This window comes from Mustela lutreola, chromosome 9, assembly GCF_030435805.1.
Source record: "Mustela lutreola isolate mMusLut2 chromosome 9, mMusLut2.pri, whole genome shotgun sequence".
Lineage (NCBI taxonomy): Eukaryota > Metazoa > Chordata > Mammalia > Carnivora > Mustelidae > Mustela > Mustela lutreola.
In genome coordinates this window covers 15,077,757-15,101,679 of record NC_081298.1, presented here as the reverse complement: position 1 = coordinate 15,101,679, position 23,923 = coordinate 15,077,757, and the positions used below count along the sequence as shown (strand labels likewise).

The 23,923-nt window shown below is 40.1% G+C and overlaps 1 protein-coding gene across 3 annotated transcripts in view; it reads left to right on the top strand.

Moving 5' to 3' along the window:
• Positions 1-23,923, top strand: part of STK4 (serine/threonine kinase 4) — a 92,924-nt gene that overhangs the window by 42,365 nt on the left and 26,636 nt on the right. For all 3 annotated transcript variants that reach the window (XM_059133060.1, XM_059133062.1, XM_059133061.1), the window contains one exon: positions 8,373-8,530. In XM_059133060.1, coding sequence (XP_058989043.1) covers positions 8,373-8,530 — 158 coding nt within the window. The remainder of the gene's footprint in view (positions 1-8,372; positions 8,531-23,923) is intronic.

Here is a 23,923-nt window from a genome sequence, read left to right as displayed (position 1 = left end):
TTCCAGGCCAGAAGGAGACATTTGAGGGATTACTCGAGTTTTTTCTTGCAGATGCTCATAGGTGAAACAGAAGAGAATGCAGGCTTTGCCTACTGTTCTAACTTCAAACAAAACTAAGGTAGAAAAGGGTTATTATTGTGGCCATTAAGGACAGAGTAGTGACCATTATGGTTTACTTAGTGACAGTCTTATAAAAATGAGTGTAAACATGAAAGGGCATGAAGTTGAACATCCAGCAGATGGTCACTCCAAAGGAAAAGACGGGCTTCAGTCTTTGGTGAAGCTCTTTCCCAGTTATGACTACCCTGGCATTGTGCCATAGCATATGTGAATCCAGAAACCAAAGTGGATTGTAGAGGAAAGGGGTCCTTCCTCTTTTTTAAAAAAATTGAATTACTGATCTATAACTCACATACCATGTAAAATTGACCCATTTAAAGTATACAGTTCACCCCTGGGGCTAATAATACATTATATGTTTATAAAAAAAATTTTTTTTTAAAAGTATACAATTCAGTGCATTTTAGTATGTTTACAGAGTTGTGGAACCATCACCGCAATCTGGTTTTTATAAATGTATTTTTAATTGAGATGTAATTCACAAAAAGGTGAGCTGTAATTCACCTGTCATAAAATTCACCATTTTAAAGTAATACAGTTCTGAGGAGTTTTAGTATATTAGCAAGGTTGTGTAGCCATAGCCACTGTCAAATTCCAGACATTTTCTTCACACTCCCAAGAAACCCACAGTCCTGGTAGCAGTCACTTCTTGTTACCCCCATGTCCCTCTCTCCAGGCGACCATTCATCTGCTTTCTGTCTCTGTGGATTTGCGTGTTTTCGAATCATACAGAATGTGGCCTTGGTGTTTGGCTTCTTCCACTTCATGTTTTCAAGGTTTGTCCATGTAGTGACTGAATAATTCCATTGTATGGATAATACCCTATTTTGCTGACACTCTAACTTTAGAGAATTCTGGTCACTACCAGAAGAAACTCCATATGCATTAGCAGTGACTTGCCATCTCCTGCTTTCTGTCCTAACCTGCTTTTTGTCTCTACAGATTTGCCTATTCTGAACATAGAATATACGGTGTTTTGTGACTGGCTCTTTACACTTAGCATAATACTTTTAGGGTTCATCCGTGTTGTAGCCCATGTGACTGTGTGTGAGTACTTCATTCCTTTTCATCGTGGAATAATACTCCATTGTGTGTCTGTACCGCATTTTATTTATCTATTCTTCAGCTGATGGACATTGGGTGGTTGGGTCCTTCTGTTTTTATATAGCATTTTTCAGAGAAAAGTGAATATGGAATACATTTGCTTATGACTTCACCCCCGATCTGTGAGCTTACACAGATTGTCCATTGAGCTTGCCTAATGCTGCTTGCAAAGAAAAATGGGTCATTCATAGTACAGGAATTCATGCATTTCCTGCGTTAGATAAAAGAATCAGAGCAAGAGATGGCTGTTTGGGAAGTTTGACTTTTCTGCTCAGTCCATTCTCCCCTGGGCTTCAGGTTTCTGGCATTATCTTTCAGCTGAACGTCTTCTTTTCCCGGGATACATCTGAAAAAACACCCCAGCTCACTTTGAAACAAAAAGCCCACCAGCCAGTCGAAGCCCCAGGGACAGTGTTGCCTTTAATCAGCTTGGACTGATTCTCTTAGGCTTTTCAGTACGGACAGGCTGTTGTCCAGCACACTTGATCATCTAGCTCAGCAGCGCTAAAAGAAAAGTTCAAAGATAAGGTTCCTGGGAAAATTCCGTCCCCCCACTCTTTCTACACTCAATTTAGTGGCAGTTCTGACATGTCAGGAGAGTTTTCATTTTGATTTTGGAGAATTTGCAGTATGAGATGCAGCTCCCAAGTCTTAAAATCTGATGATCAGGGTTCACGTCCTATCCTTGTTGGTAACTAGCTGCATAATCGTAGGCAGATTGCTCATCTGTAAGGTGGAAGTAATAATACATACCTCTAAAGATTTGAGGACTAAGTGAAATGGTACATTGTCTAATACTTGTGTGCCTAGTAAGGGCAGGTCCTCCTCCCTCCCTCCTTCATTTACATGGTGTTCATGAAGTTTGGATGGCAATATCACGCAAAAGTACCTCATCAAAAGCATGGAACTTAGAAAGTATTCAGTAAACCTTAGTTGACTTTGAACTCGCGTTCTCAAAGGCTAGAACTCCTTTTGTAGATACAGAGCCGTGTGTATGTGTATATGTATGTGTGAGGGACAGAGAGAGAGAGACAGCATCTCAGTTAGTTTTTACTGTGTAACAAACCATTTCAAACCTAGTGGTCTTTCTTTGCAGCACTGGTGCTCTAGTGAGGAACGCAGCTGCCTTCCCGGGCTTAGTGCCAGCTGCTGTGATGGCGGCCGGGGCTGGCTGACACATGAAGACCTAAGATAGTCTGTCGACTGAGGCCTCACGCCACATGGTATTTTGCCATCCAGCAGGCTCACTCACTTTTTTTTATGTGGTAGTAGGATGGGGAAGCACTTCTCAAGTCCCTGCTTACAAGGTTTTTGCTGTTTCAATGGCCAAAGTGTGTCACATGGCCAGACCCACAGTCCATGTGGGAGAGCAACAGGTGAGGATACTGGGCAGAAACGATCATGGTCATTTTTTGCAAACATCCTATCTTAAGATATTCATTATTACAGTAATGCAGATATTGTTATTGAAAATTCTTTTCAGTCTATAAACTCAAGAGTGAGAACAGGTGCTATAACTCAATTACAGTGTTAGCGAGAAGATGTTGGTCACAGCAGGAGCTCTGACTGCTCCATATAAACTTAATCCGAGAAGCACTCTAACACGTAAAGAATATTGTGGTGCAGGCAGTTAATTTCTGGAATGACTAGATACAGGAATCACAAATATACCTTTTTTTTTTTTTAGAATGCATGCTGATTCTTGCCAGTTGAGTTGGCTTCCCTTACTGGTTGATTCATTCATGTCTTCGGCTTTAGTGATAGAAAACATTTTTATGACCAGCATCTCTAGGTGATATCTTTATTACAATTTGGGCCAAGAAAAATGTGGTTACTTCTTCCATCTGTTTTAAGAAAGGCTTCCCTGCTCCTTCCCTCCCTCCAGAATAAGCCATTAACAACAACAATGAAACTCAGAATCAGAGACAGTCTTGTCACAAGTATTTTAAGTCCTAACTTTTTGGTTTGGTCATGTCTTTGGTTTATGCCCATACACATCTCAGTTGTGGCATATTTTATTTATTAATGGTTTTATTTACTTACCTGAGAGAGAGAGAGAATGTGTGAGCGAGAGGAGGAGCAGAGAAAGAGGGACAGGCAGACTCTGTGCTGAGCATGGAAGCCTAGCGTGGGGCTTGATATGGGACTTGAACCCAGGACCCTAAGATCATGACCTGAGCTGAAACTCAATTCAGATGCTTACGTGACTGAGCCACCCAGGTGCTCCTGGGCACATTTTAGATAGAGGTTATCAAGTGTCATGATCTCTCTGGAGATAAGAACTGTTTTTCAGTGGTTATTGGTAACTGAGAATAAATATATTTTCATGAGCTACTTGCCAACTCCTAGAATAATGACATTTTCAGAGCTGCAAAGGGACATAAGAAGTAATGGTCCAGTGACCTCTTTTTGTAACTTGGAACCTGTGGTTTTCCCAGATCTTACAGTGAGACCAAAATCTAGATCTTTGAACCCCAGGATAGGGATTTTTTAGTGCTGTCTCCAAAATCAACTTTAGCTTTTTTGTAATCTGATACATGTGAGCTTAATTATTTGACTATAATTACATTTTGTGAATTTACATGTGAATTTTACTTCCAGCACATGTCTGAATGTGCGATTAGATCAGAACTCTGTTATTGCAAAATCTTGTCTAGTTTTTAGAACTTTGGTCTCTAGTAAATATTGGGTATAATCAAGTCCCTGGTTATCAGTATCAAAAGGTGAAAGCAAAGATGTTTTAGATAGTTTTTATTTCTGACCCTTTAGTTGTTGAAAGTGACAAATAATAGTTGGTGATTTGCCGTCAAAAATACTAGAAAGTTTCAACTGACCCGGGAAGGGCTGTCTTCATCAAATAAGAGAAAAAACTGAAATACAAAGAAAGCAAGTATTTTGTTTTCTCATTTAAGCAGTGATAGAAATTAGACAAGTGATTATACTCTGACTTAACAAACATTCCTTTGATTTTTATGATACGGTTTAGAATTAGACCACAGAAAGGTTATCTTTAATGTTTCATCCCTGATTTAGAGACCTGAATTTCTAAGATCCACCTGTATTGCAACTGAAAGGAGCAAATGAAGAATCATAGAAATATAGAGTAACAGTTATATAGTTTTTACTATTGGATATGCTGCTTTAAGAAAATAATGCCTTTGTGGGTTTTGTAACAATTCCACAGGAGAACATATTTTAAATTACCTGTTATTTATATCCAGAGTTGCCATTTTTATTGATGAACTCAATTCAGTCATTGTTTTGCATATATAAAGATGAAGGGGTAAACAGATATGAAATGACAGAAGTAATGAGGGGTTAGTGTGTGGTATATACAGCTTACTCTCGAACAGTCTGTATTTTCTAAGAAAGGAGATAATCTGTGTGTATTTCTTTAAAAAGAGGATATTTTATTCTGATAATACAGTTGTCAAGTGGTATAATCTCTTGACAACACCTTTCTCTCCCAAACCTCTTCACTGTTCGATTATTACTCTGAGCTCTTAGATTCCTTGTCAGTGAGCTCTTTCTGGTGCTGAAAGTGTCCCAGAACTTACCAGTGGGAGCCCCTCAAGGTGGCTCCTGTTTCCTGTTGGTATGTACCCGTTAGTTTTTGAGTAACTGTTTGCTTTTTATGGCACAAAAGATGTTCCAGGCCCACTTGATACTCTTCCTGCCCTAGACCAGGAGTCAGCTGTTTTCCGTAAGAAGCCTGAGTTCCTTTGAGTGGGAGATGGCATTTGCAAACCAAGATCTGAGCACCAGGTGTGCTCATTGATAATGGGGTGTTATTGTTTTAAGGCTTCTTAATGAAAGATGCTTGGAATTTTTTTTTTATGAACTCGTGTTCATACGTGCAGCTCAAATACAGTATACCCAGATTCTTTGTTCGTTCCCGTGTTTCATACTTTGATGTTCAGCTATTGCCAGATCCCCTTTGTAGAGCCTGTACTATTTTGCATGCCAGTTCTGCAGTGGATGAGTGTTCCTGTGTCCCCACAAGCCTTCCCAGCAGGTCAGCTATTGTCAGGCTTTTCAATGTCCTTTTGAAGTGTAAGAAATCTCATCTCTAAATAGTTTTGATTTGAGTTTCTCTTACTGTGTGTGACCCTAAGCATTTTGTTTCATGTGTAAGGACTAATTGGATTACTTTGTATATAAACAGTTGAACAACAAGAGTTTGAACAGAAACAGAGTTTGAACTCTGTGGGTCCACTTATGCAGTTTTTTTTTTTTTTATAAATACAATATAGTACTGTAAGTGTATTTTCTTTTCCTTCCTTTCCTTCCTTTTCCTTCCTATGATTTTCTTAATAACTTTTTCTTTAGCTTCCTTTATTGTAAAAATACAGTATGTAACACTTAAGACACACAAAATGTAAGTTCATCGACTATTGATGTTATCAGTAAGGCTTCAGTCAACAGTAGGCTATTAGTAGTTAAGTTTTGGGGGAGTCAGAAGGTATACATGATTTTCAACTGCGTAGGGGTCGGTGCCCTAACCCCTGCTTTGTTCAAAAGTCAACTTTGTTCAAAAGCCCACTTTTCTACCTTGTTTGGTCTTCTTTTGGTAGATTTTTAGGAAGTGTGTGTGTGTGTGTGTGGGAACTTATCTGCCTAATACCAAGAACTCTCAAATTTTTTTAAAGAAGATTCTTTAAAAAAAAAAAATGGTACTTGTTGCAAATATTTTCATCCAGTTCGCCATTTGTCTTTTGTCTTGGCTTGTGTGTGTGCTTACTCATTTTTAAAAATGTATGGTGTTTTCTTCACACAAAATGTTTTTATTTATCCATTTTTCATTGCATCTGGATTTCTGTCATCGTCAGAAACCACACCCAGTTTCAAGTGCATCCACACAAGTTTTCTTGCAGTGTTTATGGTTCCTGTTCTTAAAATCAGAGCCTTTACCCATGTGGAGTTTTCCTGATTTAGGGTGCGAGGTGTGGACCCAATTCAGTCTTTTTCTAACTAACTAGCTCTTTGAAAAGCCGTTTGGGCTCTCTGTTTTGTTTCAGGACTTTCTGTTCCGTTTGGCCGGTTGGCCTGTCTAGCGGGAGATTCCATCCAAGAGAGCATTGTTTGCTGTCTGCAGGGGGAAGTTGGCGCACCACTGCCGTTGTGTGCATGCAGGAGGCTCCCTAGGTTCTCTCGCTGTATGTGAAGACCTGTGTGTTGGCTTGCTGCAGGGTTGGTGCTGGGCCCAGAGGAGCGGATTGAACAAAAGGACTGGACAATAAATCCAAAACACCTTCACTTGGACAAGTTTTATTTTGGTGTGGTTCCTTCAGAATTAGATTATGAAATAATACCTTAAATTTAACTTAAAAACAAATGAGCATGAGCACCTGTGTGACTCAGTGGGTTAAAGCCTCTGCCTTCAGCTCAGGTCATGATTCCAGGGTCCTGGGATTGAGCCCCACATTGGACTCTCTGCTCAGCAGGGAGCCTGCTTCCTCCTCTCTCTCTGCCTGCCTCTCTGCCTACTTGTGATCTGTCAAATAAATAAGTAAAATCTTTAAAAAAATAAAAAATTAAAGAGCCTGAAAAGCACTTAATATTATTGGACCTAGAACAAACAAAACAACACACATTCAGTCGTATTCATTGACTGGTCTTAGTAAACAGTGTTTCATCACTAATAAGTGAGGAGGCAACAGTGAAGTAAAGTAGGCTTCTTGCAGCATTTGGAAGTGGGCAAGTCTGAGATTGGCTGCTCTTGAACTTGGCAGCGGTCAAAGTGAGATGACAAATGTCTGAGAGGCAGTCAGGATGCCGGCTTGAAGCTGGACAGGGCAGACGTCGGGAGATAAGAGTGCACGGAACAAGGATGTCTGGAGAGAAGCACATGCTGGCTTTTATCTTCTAGGCCCCTCCCCATCCACTTCTTAGAGCTCTGCACCTTTTTGGTCTTTTTTCCTGGTTACTGGGGAAGAGGGCAGTATAAACCTACATGTTCATGGAAAGCCCTGGAAAAAACTTCCGTACTTTCTAATATTAGAATACTAATCAGAAGCAGAACTTCTGTGAAGTGGGTACATTCAGCTAGCTAGGCTGTTAAGGCGTGCCAGGTAAAATTATTCTTTTTGCCACCAGTTACTAACCAGTAACTGCTGTATTCTGCTCCGTTTTCCAGCTGCTGCTAATAACTGCTGATCCTTTCCTCAGGGAGGTTTGGAGCCCAACCTAAACACCCTTTACCAGTCTTCCCTGACCACCCCAGCTTACAAGGTCCACTGTGAGAGACAAATCCTGTTAACATTTTGGTACATTTTCCTCCACTCTTTTTTCTCCTATGTATATGACTTTTCAGAGTTGAGATTATACTCTGTATATAATACTGTATCCTATCTTCAACTTCTAGCCTTATTGTAAGTCATTTGTAAATAGGGTTTTAAAAGTTACATAATAGGGGCGCCTGGGTGGCTCAGTGGGTTAAGCCGCTGCCTTCGGCTCGGGTCATGATCTCGGGGTCCTGGGATCGAGTCCCGCATCGGGCTCTCTGCTCAGCAGGGAGCCTGCTTCCCTCTCTCTCTCTCTGCCTGCCTCTCTGCCTACTTGTGATCTCTGTCTGTCAAATAAATAAATAAAATCTTTAAAAAAAAAAATAAAAGTTACATAATATTTTCTGGAGTGGATGCAGTATGATTTACTTATATTTGCTTTTTTATGCAAATATTAGTCCAATTGGATATGAGAATATCCAAGGGAAGTCACCCTACTGTATTATTCCCCTTCCCTACTCTGTTAGCTATGGAAAATGTTGTGTCTCTAGATGATAAGTCCATATCTTTGCTCGCTTCTCTGTTTGCAGTCTAAATATCATAGGAACTTTTTTTTTGCTCGAGGAGACCCACAAAGTACTATTTGCAGCTTACTCAGAGTTGTTACATCACCCAAATCTCTCCACCCAGAAAAAGGGGGCATTTGCATTTTAGGGGCCCATAAATCCTCTGAAATTCCACAAGAAGCATTTGGAGTGAGCATTTGTGCATTTCCCTGCGGTTTTCACTAGATTCTCATAGACGTGTTACCCAACAAAAAGCCACCAACACAGAGGCTAAAGCCCATCTGGAGACAGACATATTTATTAAACTTCTCTGAAATAATGATACCATTTTACACCTTCTACTCTTCTTGGTTTTCAGGAAGGGATGAGACCATGCAGCCTGCCAGACCATCTTTCCTTGAATACTTCGAACAAAAAGAAAAGGAAAATCAGATCAACAGCTTCGGCCAGAGTGTACCTGCTCCCCTGAGGAACTCCTCTGACTGGAAAGTGCCACAGGATGGAGACTACGAGTTTGTAAGTAGTGCTGGAAGTGGACGGTGCTGTCTGCTGGAGAGGGTTATTTGCCGCCTCGCACACCCACTTCTGTCACTCACCGAAAGGGTCAGAGCATCTTCTAGTGCAGTGCAGGCCCCTGGCCATGCTGGCAGCAGCCCTGGCCTGAGGGCCTCATGAGTTTGAGACGACATTTTGATGGACACTTGAGCACTTCTGGGGCTCCTGATTGGTGGCATCTTCTTTGCTTTAAAAATCCTTTATTCACTTGCCATTTTTCTTTTTGTCAAGATTGGAATTGTTATTGGTCAAAGAAATGCTCACCGAGTGTGTACACACCATCTTTCATCATTTATTTGGGATTGTGACTTTCTATTTAAGAGTTCGACCGGCGGGCAGTTCATACTGGTTTGTAGCGTCTTGGCTGTTCTGGTAATCATTTTCCTAATTTTAGGGTCTCTGAGAGGATTACTCTGAATTTTGCCTGAGGATGAATATTAAGTTGTTCCACAGTTTCTTATGAAAAACTGGATGTGTTTTTCCTTTCTCTGCAGTGGAACATTCTCCCTCAACCACAGCCACTTGTTGGTGTTCACAGAGATTTAATGAGTAGAGGCAATAAGAAATGGGGGGAAAAGTAAGCTAAGGAGTCTGCATTCCTTTTCTGAATATTTTTGGAAAAGAATCTTCTCTTTAGGGATTTTTAACTTTTATACTCTTAAGTTCTGTCATGGTTCTGTTGGTGTTTATAAAAGAACTCAGATTGGGCATCATCACCGGATTCTGGGAGGCCTTTCTAGGCCTGGCTTTCCATTCTCCTACTCCCTGGCCTCAAGGGCATGACGTCTTCCTTCCATAACATAATGGCGTGTCGTCCAGCAGCAGGAATGCCACAGCGGATACTGCTAGCGATGGAGAGCGTTTGAGGACCGGAATAAGTCACCTGAGGCCAGGACACTGATGGTCACTAAAGCCACGGCAGAGCCCAGCTTCATTTGCTTTACCACGTATGCCTTCATTTACTTGTTCAGGATCACCTGTTACTGTCACCTCTTTGTTCATTCCGTTATTAGTCGAGTCGTGAAATTTGAATCATTTTTGCTGTCCTCTGTTGCCCACATAGTTGTCTTCGGCATATTTGTAAGGACTTACTCAGTTTAGTGAGTCTCTAGGCAAAGATGAAAGAACTTCTGGAAAGCAGATACCATTGTACCATCATTGTAACAGAAAGCCTCAGAATCCTGAAATCTGTATTCCTAGCTATAGTTTCCTTTTTTTTTCTCTCTCTCTTTTAATATTATAGTAGTTAGAGATCCTGAAAGTCCAGCCATTCTAATCATTGCTTTCAGATCCGTAGTCCCAGTGTTTGAAGAATCACTTCTCTCTGCTGTGGTTTTCCTGACTAGGATCACTGGCAGAGAACTTATTTGCAAGGTGCTTGTGCAGAGGGCTTTCGTGGGTCTTTCGAGAGCATAGCATACTTCCCATTCTGGAAGGAGGTGACTGCTGGAGGGAGTGGCCCTGAGCACCAGGAGTGGGTGAGCACATTGCCCAGCCTGGGTGACGCCTGGCTGGTGTGGGAGGAGGTCCTGAGGGTACCCTGTACACCAGCGCTTACAAACTAGCAGCCTCCAGCCCACAGGCCTTCTTGTGTGCTCTGTGCAGTGCTCTCAAATCTCTCAGTAGCTGCCTGTATATAAAAATTGAGAGCTTTTAAATAAAATGTTGGCACTCTGGCTCATTTTGCAAACTTGGAAGACCTGCCCATAATAAACCTGCATGGTCGGAGGAGCGTTGTCTATTGCTGAGCAGGAGCTGCCCTCCTTAGGGCCGGTTCTTCTCGATGTCTGGCCTGCTTCATTTGTATTAATTGGCCTGTCCAGCATTTAGGGGCATTCGACACTGGGATTCTTGCTGTAAACCCTCTGGCTATGTCTATATCCACATTGGGCCTGAACCAACCCCATCCTCCCATATAAAATTTTATTCTGTTTTTACTGTCAAAATTTCAACAAAATTAATTTATAATTTCTCTTTTAAGAGAATCACAAACTAAGCAGTGAAAGAAAGTTTAGGTGGGGTGTACCTGAGCTGCTATTCCAAAAAATACCAAAGATCAAGTGAAAATTATTTTATTCTAAGATTTTATTTATTTATTTGAGACGGGGAGAGAGAGAGAGAGAGCATGCTCGAGCATGCCCAGACGGGGTGGGGGGAGGGTCAGAGGGAGAGGGAGAAACAGACTCCCTGCTGAGCAGAAGGCCCAATGTGGCGCTCCATGCCAGGACCCTGAGATTGTGACCTGAGCCAAAGGCAGGCGCTTAACCAACTGAGCCGCTCAGGAGCCCCTGAAAAGGATTTTAATGCCATGGTATTCTTGCTAGATAGCACTTACCTTAACCTGAAATCAAGCATTTGAAATAACAGCTGCAGACAGTTTCTTTCTTTCTTTTTTTTTTTTAAAGATTTTTAAAAAATTTATTTGACAGAGATCATAAGTAGGCAGAGAGGCAGGCAGAGAGAGACGGGGAAGCAGGCTCCCTGCTGAGCAGAGAGCCCGATGTGGGGCTCGATCCCAGGACCCTGGGATCATGACCTGAGCTGAAGGCAGAGGCTTTAACCCACTGAGCCACCCAGGTGCCCCTGCAGACCGTTTCTTAAAGTGTCATCCCCAGACCAGCAGTGTCAGCATCACCTGGAAACTTGTTAGAAATGCAGACTCTCAGGCCCACCCCAGACTCAACTGCATCAGAGTCTCTGAGGTCAGCACTGAGTAATCTGTGTGTTCTAACCTACCTTATATGTGATTCTACCTTGCTAAATTCTGGGCTAAGTGGTTTTTAGAGTGTAGCATATTTTTATATAAGTTTTGTCTTTCTTTCCTAGTAGGAACTATTGAAACTCAGAGATAAGGACGTAATAGCATTGAATGGTTTTTTAGTTTCCGTTTTATTCTCCCTTTGTGTCTTCTGTACTCCTGTTGAAGGCATCAAAGAAAAATAAAATAAGGAAAATGTCCTTTCGTAAGTGACATTTGGCAAAGAAAGAGCCGAACTGTTGACTGAAGAAAGTATTCTAAATAATTTCACCTAGCTTGTAGAAGGTTGTATATAAGATTGGCCAACACATCTCCCCCAGGAATCTCTTAGAGACTCTCTGATTTCCCAATAGGCATTTAACAGTATTTAGTTATGAAATATAATATATTTAACAGATTTTAATTATGAAAAAGATTTTCTTCCTGTGAAGGCAATTGCTATTTTGAAATGAACTTTTTGCCCAAAATGGAAAATAGGAAGTAATTTCGTCAGGAATGGTAGAATTCAATACTGACAAAAACCTTCATATTTTCATCTGAAATTGAGTACTTCTGCATTTTTGAAATTGAATTACTTTATTTGCCATGTTGGAAAAGCAAAGGTTTCCTTTAACGTTTAATATGTATTATGATAAAAGTATAAATGCGTGAAAATGCAATATTCACTGAAGTTGGTATCTGATAGTCTTTAAGCAGATGGCACGTAGTGAATCTAGGAGAGTTCAGAGCCTCCCACTTTGTCATTCTTAAAGCCACAAAGGGCTGTAAACTTAAATCTAGTTTGGCTCATGAATCCTCCAGAAATACACTGTAACCTTTCAATCTAAGGTGGTGGAGTGCCAGGATGGGGAAGAGTTGGGGGGATAGCTAGTGGGGGGGGTGTTGAATGGGAGAGATGAGGCTGCCCTGCCCATGAGCTTATGGGGTGTGGGGTTTGGGGGGGGGGATGGGCAGAGGTGAGGGAAAGACTTTAGGTCAGGTAGTCTATGTGCTCAGGTAATAATGCTATATAAAGAAAAAAAGAGCCACAGTAAAGGGATAATATGAGATAGTATGCCTTTCAGCAGGAGGAGACATTCAGTTAAGACTTGAATGAAGAGGGAGGGGCAGCAAGTACAAAGGCCCCCAAGCAGGATGTGGTGGGTGTGGCTGGAGCAGAGTGACCCTGAGGACAGCAGCCCTAATGTAAACACTTCAGTGTTCACAGTACCTGTGAGCAAATTAAAATCCCCTTGAGGGGTGCCTGGGTGGTTCAGTCGGTTGATCGTCCGCTTTCAGCTCAGGTTATGATCCTAGGGTCCTGGCATGGAGCCCCACATCAGGCTTCAAGCAAGGAACCTGCTTCTCCTTCTCCCTCCTCGTGTGTGCCCGCTCTCTCTCTCAAATAAATAAAAATCTTTTTTAAAAAATCACCCTGATACCAAAATTACAGTCAAAATCCAGCTAAATCTTGTTTATAAGAGATATAACTAAAATAAATTATCACTGAAAAGTTTAAAATAGAAGATGGGAGAAATGCGCACTGGGAAAAATCCTCCCTAAAAGGAAGTAGGTGAAACAATATTAATATCCAATAAAATTGAATCCAAAACAAAGGACTATTACATGGGGAAAGATACATTTTATATTGCTGGAAGGGGTACTTGACTGGAAGACCTAAGTCGTGAACTTCTGTAAGCATGTGGACTTCTCCCAAACTGCAAGAAATAAAAGCAGTAAAGAGAAAATGGCAGTCATAGATGAAGGCTTAGTGTTCTCTCAAAAATGGACATTCCAGTTAGATTTAAAAAGAAAGTTACCACAATTAACAAGATCAATAAAACAGAAAATAGAAACATTTTTCAAGTATCCATGACACTTTAAAAACATATATGGAATATTTGCAAAATCTGACTATGTTTTAGAATGCTCAGAAAGAAGTCTCATACAGAAATCACACAGGCCACATTCACTGACTGTCACACAAGAGAAGTAGAAACTAATAATAAAGTGGCTAAAACCACTTTGTTCCACTTGGAAGTGTAAGAGTATATCTCCAAGTATTTGTTCACAAGATAAAATAGAAATTGTAAACTATTTAGAAATGAATTACAAGTACCCCACAGAATTCAGATTTCTGTAAATTAAACTTAGGGGATGTAGCAACAGTGGTACTCAGAGGAAGAGTTATAGCCTTAAATGTATTTTCTTTTTAGAATGTAAGAAGGATTGTAGATGAGACACAATAGGATAAAGATAAACACAATTCAGTAAATTAGAAAACAAACAACAAAGTTGATGAGTAAAACTAAACATTGCTTCTTATAAAGGGACCTGACTTTTTGGCAGAGTCTATCAAGTTGAAAAGAAGTTCCCAAAAAACTGAAGAGCAAAGGGGAGGGAGTGTTACTAAAGATAGAGGAATGTTTGAGCCGTAAGAGAATATTATTATTTATGATTTGACATCTCTATGCTTCTATGCTTGAAAACCTAGATACATAGATATCGAAACATTGTGCCATTGTTACTTCCTATATGGAAATATAAAGTATCCAAGATGTTTTTGAGCAAAAACAATGAGGTTGGACATACACCACCAGATGTCAAAGTGTACAAAACCACAACACTGAATACACAGATAATTGGCACAAGAATAGAACACAGATTAGTGGTATAGAGAACAGTCGAGAAACACACTCGTGTATATATTGGAACCTGTGTAGTAACAATAAAATGCAAAGTGATGCAAACTCTGATATCATTTCTATAAACTTTTTAATAACCGCAAAACACACTACATATTTCTGTATATATGTACACATGCAACTGCAGAGATAAAACACAGCATATGAAATTATTTGATGAGTCATTACCTTTGAGGAGAACTTCAGTTTTAACTTGATACAGTGAGAATATATTACTTGCTTAAAAATTTTTAAAAAGCGCAATGAGATGTGTTAAAAGTTCTACATAGATTTTCTTGGTTTTCGTCTAAATAGAGTTAGAGCTTCTGCAGAGCTAGATGATTAGTACTTTTCAATCTTAATAACTTTGCAAGTATAATTGATTATTAGCTCTTGGGGTATATTAGCTTTAAGAGTAAGTTTCCTGTTTATTCAAGTGAAGTTATTTCCAGATTTCTTATGACTCATTCTGTAAACAGAATTGATAGCAGCAGACCCCCAGCAGCTCAGTCCATTCATTGAAGTCCTCATGTATACATTGTGTCAACAGGCAAGATTGCAAGGTCCTTGACAGCCAGGACTTGAATTAACTCATCTTTGTATTCCTAACACCCAGCAGTTGCCTGGCTTAAAGTTAGCACACTATTTTTGATTAAACACTGACCTAGTCTCTGAATTAATTCAACAAATAGTAACTACCCTGAGAGAGTTGGTAGTGTGGCAGAAAAGACAGATAATCGAATAACTTTGATACATTTTGCTAATAATAGTTTACATTTATTGAGAATTTATGATACCAATAGCAGGCATTGGACTAAGTCCTTTATATGTATTAGCTCAGTCCTTATAACCATCCCAGAAGGCAGGTAATATTGTTGCCATTTTACAGATAAGCAAACTGGGGCTCAAAGGGAGAAGGTAATGGATTACAGTTGCACGGATAGGAAGTGGCACCATTGGGTCCTCCTTTTTTTAAAAATTATGTTAGTCACCGAACAGTACATCATTAGTTTTTGATGTAGTGTTCCATGATTCATGGTTTGCGTATAACACCCAGTGCTCCATGCAGTGCGTGCCCTCCTTAATACCCATCACCGGGCTCACCCGGCCCCCCATCCCCCTCCCCGCTAAAACCCTCAGTTTATTTCTCAGAGTCCACGGTGTCTCGTGGTTCATCTCCCCCTCTGATTCCCTCCCGCCTTCATTTTTCCCTTCTTTCTCCTAAAGTCCCCCCATGCTATTCCTTATGTTCCACAAATAAGTGAAACCATATGATAATTGACTTTCTCTCCTTGACTTATTTCACTCAGCATCATCTCCTCCAGTCCCGTCCATGTTGGTGTAAAAGTTGGGTATCATCCTTTCTGATGGCTGAGTAATATTCCACTGTGTAGATGGACCACATCTTCTTTATCTATTCGTCTGTTGAAGCCCATCCTCTTAACCACCTTCTCTAGGCTATTGTGGTCAATTCTCTTAATAAAGTGCATATAAAAATTGCTGTAGGAGCCCAGAAGAGGGAGCAAGAACCCCAGCAGGAACCCCAGGGAAGGAAAGCATCAGGAAGTCTCATTTGAAGTGTGTTTTTGAAAGACAATAGGAATTCCTGAGCTAGAGGAGGGAGAGGGCCTTAGACTGGGCAGTGTGTGTGTGGAGGCCTTGAGGAATGTGGGATACCAGGAAGTACACAGAGAGTGTATTTCAGGCCCAGAGGGTGGGGTGTGTGTGTGCAGAGAGGTGTGGACTGAAGGCCAGCTCTTCAATGAAGTAAATCATGCCCACTGTGCCCTCCTCTTTTGGGAAGTATTTAGCACTCTTTTAGATTTTTTCTGAGTGTATCAGAGAAATTAAAAATAGATTCCTAATGCAGCCCAAAGAGCTAAGCATTAATACCTCTCTGAAGTTGTGTGATAATGGGCCCATCAGAATATAAAACCATTGAACTGTCAATTCAAAATTAATATGATAAAAGTAACAGAACCTGAATGAGATTGATTGTCTGGATTCCCCGGGTAGTTAAAGCCATTCACATGGCTCTTTGTGGGAGGGGGGGATGAATTTAGGCCTGAGGTTTCCCTGGGAGGGTGACAACAGCTTATGATTTCATGAGACTTCATCTTAACCCTTCTTTCCTAGATCAGAGCTCCAAATATGATTGTGGAATAGAGATTTCTGTGGGTTTTTATAAAGAAGCTTTACGAAGCTGTCAGGACATAGTTGATCGCTCATTGTTTACGAAGCTGTACTTTTTGCTTTTGGTTATACACTTTAGAAATTATAGATTTGGTGGGAGGTGGGAATTACTATTACTATATTTGTGGTTTAAAATCGTGATCAGGGGCACCTGGGTGGCTCTAGGTGACAGAGGCTTAACCTTCGGCTCAGGTCATTATCTCAGGGTTCTGGGATCGAGCCCCAAGTGGGACTGTCTGCTCAGCAGGGAGCCTGCTTCCTCCTCTCTCTGCTTGCCTCTCTGCCTCGTGATCTCTCTCTGTCAAATAAAGGAATGAAAATCTTAAAAAAGAAAAAAAAGAAAGAAAACTATCGTGATCAGTATGGTACCAAAGATGCTTTATTTACTCCTGCTTAAATGAATGGATCTTGATATTTTCTGGGAACTTCAAACTTTATTTGCCATTTTATAGAAACAAAAGGACTCCCCAAATACTTTTTGAATTTATTGTCCATTTGCTTTGAAAAGCATTTTAAAAGACTAGTGCACATCCTTAAATTTCCCAGCCTCCATTGACAGGATAAAACCTCAGTGACTAAAAGTTTGAATTTTATCATTGGCAACAAACACTCTCTGGTGTTTCTCCTGATAACAGTCCTCGCATTGCTCATTGTTGAGAAAATGGCTTCCAGGCACCCAAGTCCGAAAAACCGATTTGTCATTCTTTCAAGTAAACATGGTTCCATGGGGAAAGCGGCTAATTTAGACCATGGCTTGTTTGCACTAGCACTTTGCTTCAAGATGACCATCAGAGTCCAGTGCAAACTTCCCATTTTATCACGGATAATATTAAAAAGACATACATATACTCAAAGGTTGAACTTAAATAAAATTGATACTTTTTACTCCTTCACCAAGGACATTCTTCAGGGGATTGTTTTTTGCTTGGTTGGTTGGTGGTTGGTTTTTCAGCTGGAGCCTGTGGTCCTGAAGAACATAATAGCTGCTAGGGCCCTTTGGTCCCACTTGATTCCTACAGAGCGACTGGCAGTTTCACTCCATGTTGCCTTTGTATCATCAGTGCAAATGCCAACACAGTAGAAAAGGCAAATAATATCTCAATATTCATAGGAAAATAGTTGGATCTCTTAGTTCCTTAAGAGGGTGAGCAGGGCTTCCCGGGGTCTGCAGTCTACTCTCAGAGAACTGCTGATCTAGAACGTTGCTCAAATTAAACTCAGTTCCTTTTGGCAAGGATAGTTCTTGGATGGCACGTGTACTTCCATCAGGAGGTTCAGAATATACCTGGATATATGCTCATCTCTGTTTTTCTCTTGTATCAGCCTCAGAGGGCCATTGCCTGGATGCATTATTTCATCTGTGGTTGCAAAGTGGTGACATTTGATCATTCCTTTGCCATTTGCCAACTGAAATATTTCTGTAGTGAAGTGCATCATTAATTATGTAATCTCAGCTATAATTTATATAGGAAAAATAACAAAATGGATTTAAAATATTTGGTGTGTTTCAATCCTTGAAGCTATTATTTTTTTATGTTTAAATTCTTCCATCTTGATGTGATCCCAGGAGTTTGTTCTTTAAAAAAAAAATCCAGTTCAACGATGTCTGTACCCCCGTAGTTTTTCTCATGGCTTCCTTTCTTTCTAGTATGATGAAGCTCATAGCCACAGTTTTTAAGTTTTATTGAGACATTATGAGCAGAGAACATATGTTAAATTGAAGATGTACAGCATGGTGATTTGATACACATATGTATATATTGTGAAATGATTACCACAATCAGTTTAGTTAATACTCTTATCCCTGCATGTAATTACCTTCGTTTGTGTGTGTGTTGATAAGCTTTATGATCTATTCCCTTAACAGCTTTCAAGTGTGTGAAACAGTATTGTTAATTATAGTCACCATGTCATACATCAGATCACCAGAACTTACTCATCTTATTATTGGAAGCTTTGTACCCTTTGACCAACATCTTTCCTTTTCCCCTCCCCCGCAGCCCCTAGCAACCACCATTCTACCCTCTTTCTTTTTTCTTTTTTTCTCTTTTTAAGTTCTTGGAAGCAGCCACATTTTGAGGGAACTTTATGTTTCCTTTTAGTGGGAAATGGTATTTAGAGACCAGAGTCTGGGTACAAGGTGTGCTCATTGCAGTTAGGTCATTTTTTTCTAGGCCTTTTCAGTGGATAAAACCAGAAAGTACATTTATTACAAACTCATGAGTTCTTTTGCTATTTCTAGTACAAGTTCCATACCACAGGGCTTGCACTTACGACCACACTGATCCTACATCTAACTCATTCCCTCATGCTAAACATCTCACTTCCCAGCAGCAAGAGCATAACTGTTCATCTGCTTTATGTCCCACAATACACAAGCTGTCCCCAGAATCACAATACCAACAGTTCCACCAACAATAATCACTGGAAACAATTTAACATTTGTATTGCCGTTCTCTTTGTCCTTGGGCCATATCCCAGCTGAGGTGCAGTCAAATCACTATATTTTAAAGTCACTTGCAATAATTTCTGTCTACACCGTTATGCTACAGACACAATAGGCAGATAGATTTGTTGTTTTGTTTTCTATTTTTAAATATTACTTTTTATTACTTCAGTTTGTAATTATATAAACTATTCAGTTCCAACGGTATATCTACAAAACAGACTTATTTGCACTTAGCTTCCATCCCTAAACCTTCTACTATTTCCTCCCTTTTTTGTTGTTACATTTTGATTATATATATTTACAAATACATGTATATTTACTCCCATTCTTAGATAAGCAGTTTACACACTTTCACCTACCTGATTTCAGTTAACTATATAACCTAGAAATTACTCCATAGCATTGTATAGAGATGGTTCTCATTCCTTTTTTTCTGATGCTTATAATTCTGTTGTATGGGTGAACGATAGTTTATTCAGCCAGTCCTCTCTGTCAATAGACATTTAAGTTGTTTGCAGGAATTTTAAAGTTGATCACTTCATAAACCTATTCATAAGCAGAGAATTAAACTTATTCTAATAGGTGTCACTTTTGTAAGGTCATGCTTTAGCCTTTCAATTTTAAGAAGCAAGTCACATACTTTGAGCCTTTTTTATACCTTTTTTTTGGTACTTAATGTTTTTGTTTGTTTTCTGTTTTATTAGTAACAAGCAGGTTTCTTCAGAGGTGTCTCTCTGCCACAGTCTGGGGCTGTTTATATAAACTAATTAGGCTCTAATATAGATATAACCCCTGTATAATGGAAGGTGAGTAATCAGTCTCCTGGCAGACATTATTAGATGCTGGAGGTATCAGAATGTTCCTGGGTTGGTATTAACAAGTGAAGAGGTTCCTGGAGGACTGGATTTCCTAATCGCTGTAATCGGAACCTGAAATTTCTTAAGTATCAATCTCCTTACAACCAAAGCTAGGTTTGGTTTAGTTCCTTTAATTTTGCTAAAAATTTGAAGTTTGAAAAGAAAAAGTTTAGTATTATTTATTCTTCATCAGTTAGAAGGTTTCAAAGACCTTTTAAGTGTATTTTTAGTGTATTTTAATGTATTATAATGTATTTTTAATGTAAATTAGTTATTAGTCTAGAAGGCAAGAGCTTGAAGTTCTTAGCCAAGGGGATTGTAAATTATTTTTCTTACTGCTGACTCCACATCTATGACTTTGAAATTGTGATCTCATTCACCAAATGCATCTTTGTTCACTCTTCTTCTTTGAGCTTCAGAGATACTTTCCCAGTCTTCCTTCTCAGCTTCATCTTCCATTTTGTTCTGACATGGGCTCTTGACGTGTCAGTAATCTGTATTCCTGGGACATGCAGTGTTGAGACAAGGAGATTTATGCCAGTTTTCTCACCCTCATCTGAAAAAGGATCTCTTTTAGAATTCTGAAAGCTGTATTTGCTCATACAGCCTCATGCCTTTAGAGGAAAAACCATGATGTGGAATTTTTTCATTACCTGAGAAATATTCCTTGTATCAGTCCCTCTCCCGACGAGAGCACAGGTACTTAAAAATCCCGATGCTCTGCCACTCAAATGAAACAGAACAGAATCCAGCATCTTTTGTCTGTGATGATGTTTACCCCCAGTAGCACTAACTCGGAATGGGAGGTGTGTCTCTTTTCCTTTCTCGTCTTACTGTTGGCATTCAGTGCTGTTGTGACTGAGATTTTGAGGTGACAATGTAGGGAACAATAGGTGTGGAGAAGAGTATTCAGACAGGAGGAACGCGGGTGGTAATTTATTGACATGCTACTGAGAAAGACACAGCTCATTGGGTGTTTTGGTCATTCTGTACATCCTAGTTTTTAGACCAGAAAATATTATAATTCACACTTGTGCGGAAGGTCTCACAGGGTTGCATTGGGTCTATTTGTACCTGTACCTAAGTGACCTCTGTTTTGGCTAAGGCAGTACGGCTGGTACGTAACATCTCCATGGTCGACCTTTACAGTTCCAGTTGTGATGGCAGCACTTTACTGGGTATCATTGTGGGCTAGTTTCTTTTCCTCTGTGCCTCAGTTTCCTTGTCTGCCACATGGAGGTATTGCTAGCCCCTGTCGGATGGATTTGATATGTGCAGGAGAATTAAGTGTGGGGGTGCATATAAAGTGCCTTCAACATAAAGCATGTGACGGACATGAACTTCCTCCTCCTTTCCTCCCCTCCCCTGCCTTTCCTCAAACATTGCCCTTGGATTAAACTGCAGGAAACCCCTTTCCCTCGTGATTTGACACCGACTTCCATGTATTTATTTATATTTTTAAAATTTTATTTTAGTTTTTCTGCATTCCAAGATTCATTGTTTATGCATCACACCCAGTGTTCCATGCAATACGTGCCCTCCACAGTACCTACCACCAGGCTCACCCATCCACCACCCTGCAAAACCCTCAGTTTGTTTCTCAGAGTACACAGTCTCTCATGGTTCATCTCCCTTTCCGATATTCCCCAACTTACTTTTCCTTTCCTTCTCCCAATATCCTCCGTGTTATTCCTTATGCTCCACAATTAAGTGAAACCATATGATAACTGACTCTCTCTGCTTGACTTATTTCACTCAGCATAATCTCTTCCAATCCCGTCCATGTTGATACAGAAGTTGGGTATTCATCCTTTCTGATGGAAGCATAATACTCCATAGTATATATGGACCATATCTTCTTTATCCATTCGTCCGTTGAAGGTCATCTTGGTTATTTCCACAGTTTGGCAGCTGTGGCCATTGCTGCTATAAAGGGGTACAGATGGCCCTTCTTTTCACTACTTTCACTACATCTCTGTCTTTGGGATAATTACCCAGTAGTGCAATTGCAGGGTCATAGGGAAGCTCTATTTTTGATTTCTTAAGGAATCTCCACACTGTTTTCCAAAGTGGCTGTGCCAACTTGCATTCCCATCAATTACTGTCTTAATTTTGGCCATTCTAACTGGTGTAAGGTGGTATCTCAATGTGGTGTGTTTTTTTTTTTTTTTAAGATTTTATTTATTTATTTGACAGAGAGAGAGAGAGATCACAAGTAGACAGAGAGGCAGGCAGAGGGAGAGGGAGAAGCAGGCTCCCTGCTGGGCAGAGATCCCAGGGCTCAATCCCAGGACTCTGAGACCATGACCTGAGCCGAAGGCAGAGGCTTAACCCACTAAGCCACCCAGGCATCCTCAATGTGGTTTTGATTTGAATCTCCCTGATGGCTAATGATGATGAGCATTTTTTCATGTGTCTGTTATCCATTTGTATGTCTTCATTGGAGAAGTGTCTGTTCATGTCTTCTGCCCATTTTTTGATGTGATTATCTGTTTTTTGAGTGTTGAGTTTGAGGAGTTCTTTATAGATCTTGGATATCAGCCCTTTGTAGTGTCATTGGTGAATATCTTCTCTCATTCCGTGGATTGCCTCTTTGTTTTGTTGACTGTTTCCTTTGCTATGCAGAAGATTTTGATCTTGATAAAGTCCCAAAAGTTCATTTTCGCTTTTGTTTCCTTTGCCTTTGGAGACATGTCTTGAAAGAAGTTGCTGTGGCTGATGTCGAAGAGGTTACTGCCCATGTTCTGCCCTAGGATTTTGATAGATTCCTGCCTCACATTGCTGTCTGTTATCCATTCCGAGTTTATCTTTGTGTATGGTGTAAGAGAATGGTTGAATTTCATTCTATATATAGCTAACTCTGTGATCAAATAATCTTAGACAAAGCAGGAAAAAATATCCAGTAGAAAAAAGACAGTCTCTTCAATAAATGGTGCTGGGAAAACTGGACAGTTATGTATAGAAGAATCAAACTGACTTCCATTTAAAATCAGAAATACATTCCCAGAGAAAGCGGGCTCCCAAAGAGATAGATGGAAGGCTGCCCTAACTCTGACCCATTGGAAATGGATCGCCCACAGTGGTCAGGGCTATCGGTTTCAGAGCTTCCCAGAGCTTGCTGGCTTTCCCTTACCTCTCTAGTCCCCAGAGTTTTTCTTTGCACCCACCCCTCATTTCGTAAATTGTTAACACACTGGTGGGGACTTCCCAATCTTGCCGCTCACAGTTTCTGTTGCAGCACACGTTTGCTGCCACTAGAGGCCGCCCTCCGACTTCTCGAGTGCGGCACTTCCTCACGGCCCGAGAGGTGCTGTGCTCTGTGTGTGATAAAACTAGTTCATCTTGAAAGTTGGACGTTGTGTGAAGTGAGTCGAGTGGATGTTCACTCATTCCAGAAGATGGCTGGATGACTCTGGCCTCCGCCGGCACCGTGAAAACTCTTCTGTTGAGTTTTCAGATTAGTGGTCTGGAAAAGCTTAAAACCACCTGTCCTGTTTTTCCCACGGAGCTAGGGGAAGGATCAAATGAAATGAGGTTTGGAGTCATTTGAACCAAGTTTATCTTTAGTACTGTGGTAGGATTCTAGCAGAGAATTGTAAGACTGTTCATATGTTTGTTTTGTTTCAATATAATTCACATTATATTATTACTTATTAGTACTCCACTTTTTAGTTTGCTTTAGTAAAATAGATAGATAGATAGATAGATAATGATAGATATCTTTGAACAGTAGTAAATAATTCAAACATAGGAGAAGGCCAAGGGAATAGGTAAGCCCAGACTAATGGTCTGCTTTTGTTTGCTAATGTTATCATAATATCAGTAATGTTATCACCACATTGGGTCAGGATAGCATTTATATAGTTATTATTTATATAGTTAAGGGTAGTACATACATACTTTCCTCCTTAGTTTGGTGATGCTTACAGTGTTCCTGTGAAGGAGGCAAGGTGAGTTTTCTTCTGCTTTTCATCCTTTGAGGATCTGAAGTCCAGAGACAGTAAAAGGCAGCTTTCCTACTTAATGCCAGAGTGAGGCAGAGAACCCCAATCCCCAGTTTCCTTCCTGTCTCTGTTAATCCCTGGGTGCTTTCCTTACATGGGAAAAAAACCAAAACAAGACAAACTATGACGTCCAGGTACATACTAGGTACTCAGTTAAAGTTACAAAGCTGTAAAGGAATCATCTTTCAGTTAATGTGTTGGAGACTGTAGTCACGAGGAAGAATGGTTTCAGCTTTAGTTTGTATTACTGGAAATTTTGTGATATTAGAGGAGTATTTACAGTTGACTCAGATGGGTTTTTTTTTCATGCTTATTCAGAACATGCTATAGATTGACAGACTTTGCATTTCATTAATTATTTATGTAAATATTTTTCCTCGTTGGAACGATTTCATTTTTACCTTCTTCTGCTATCACTATTTACTTTGTA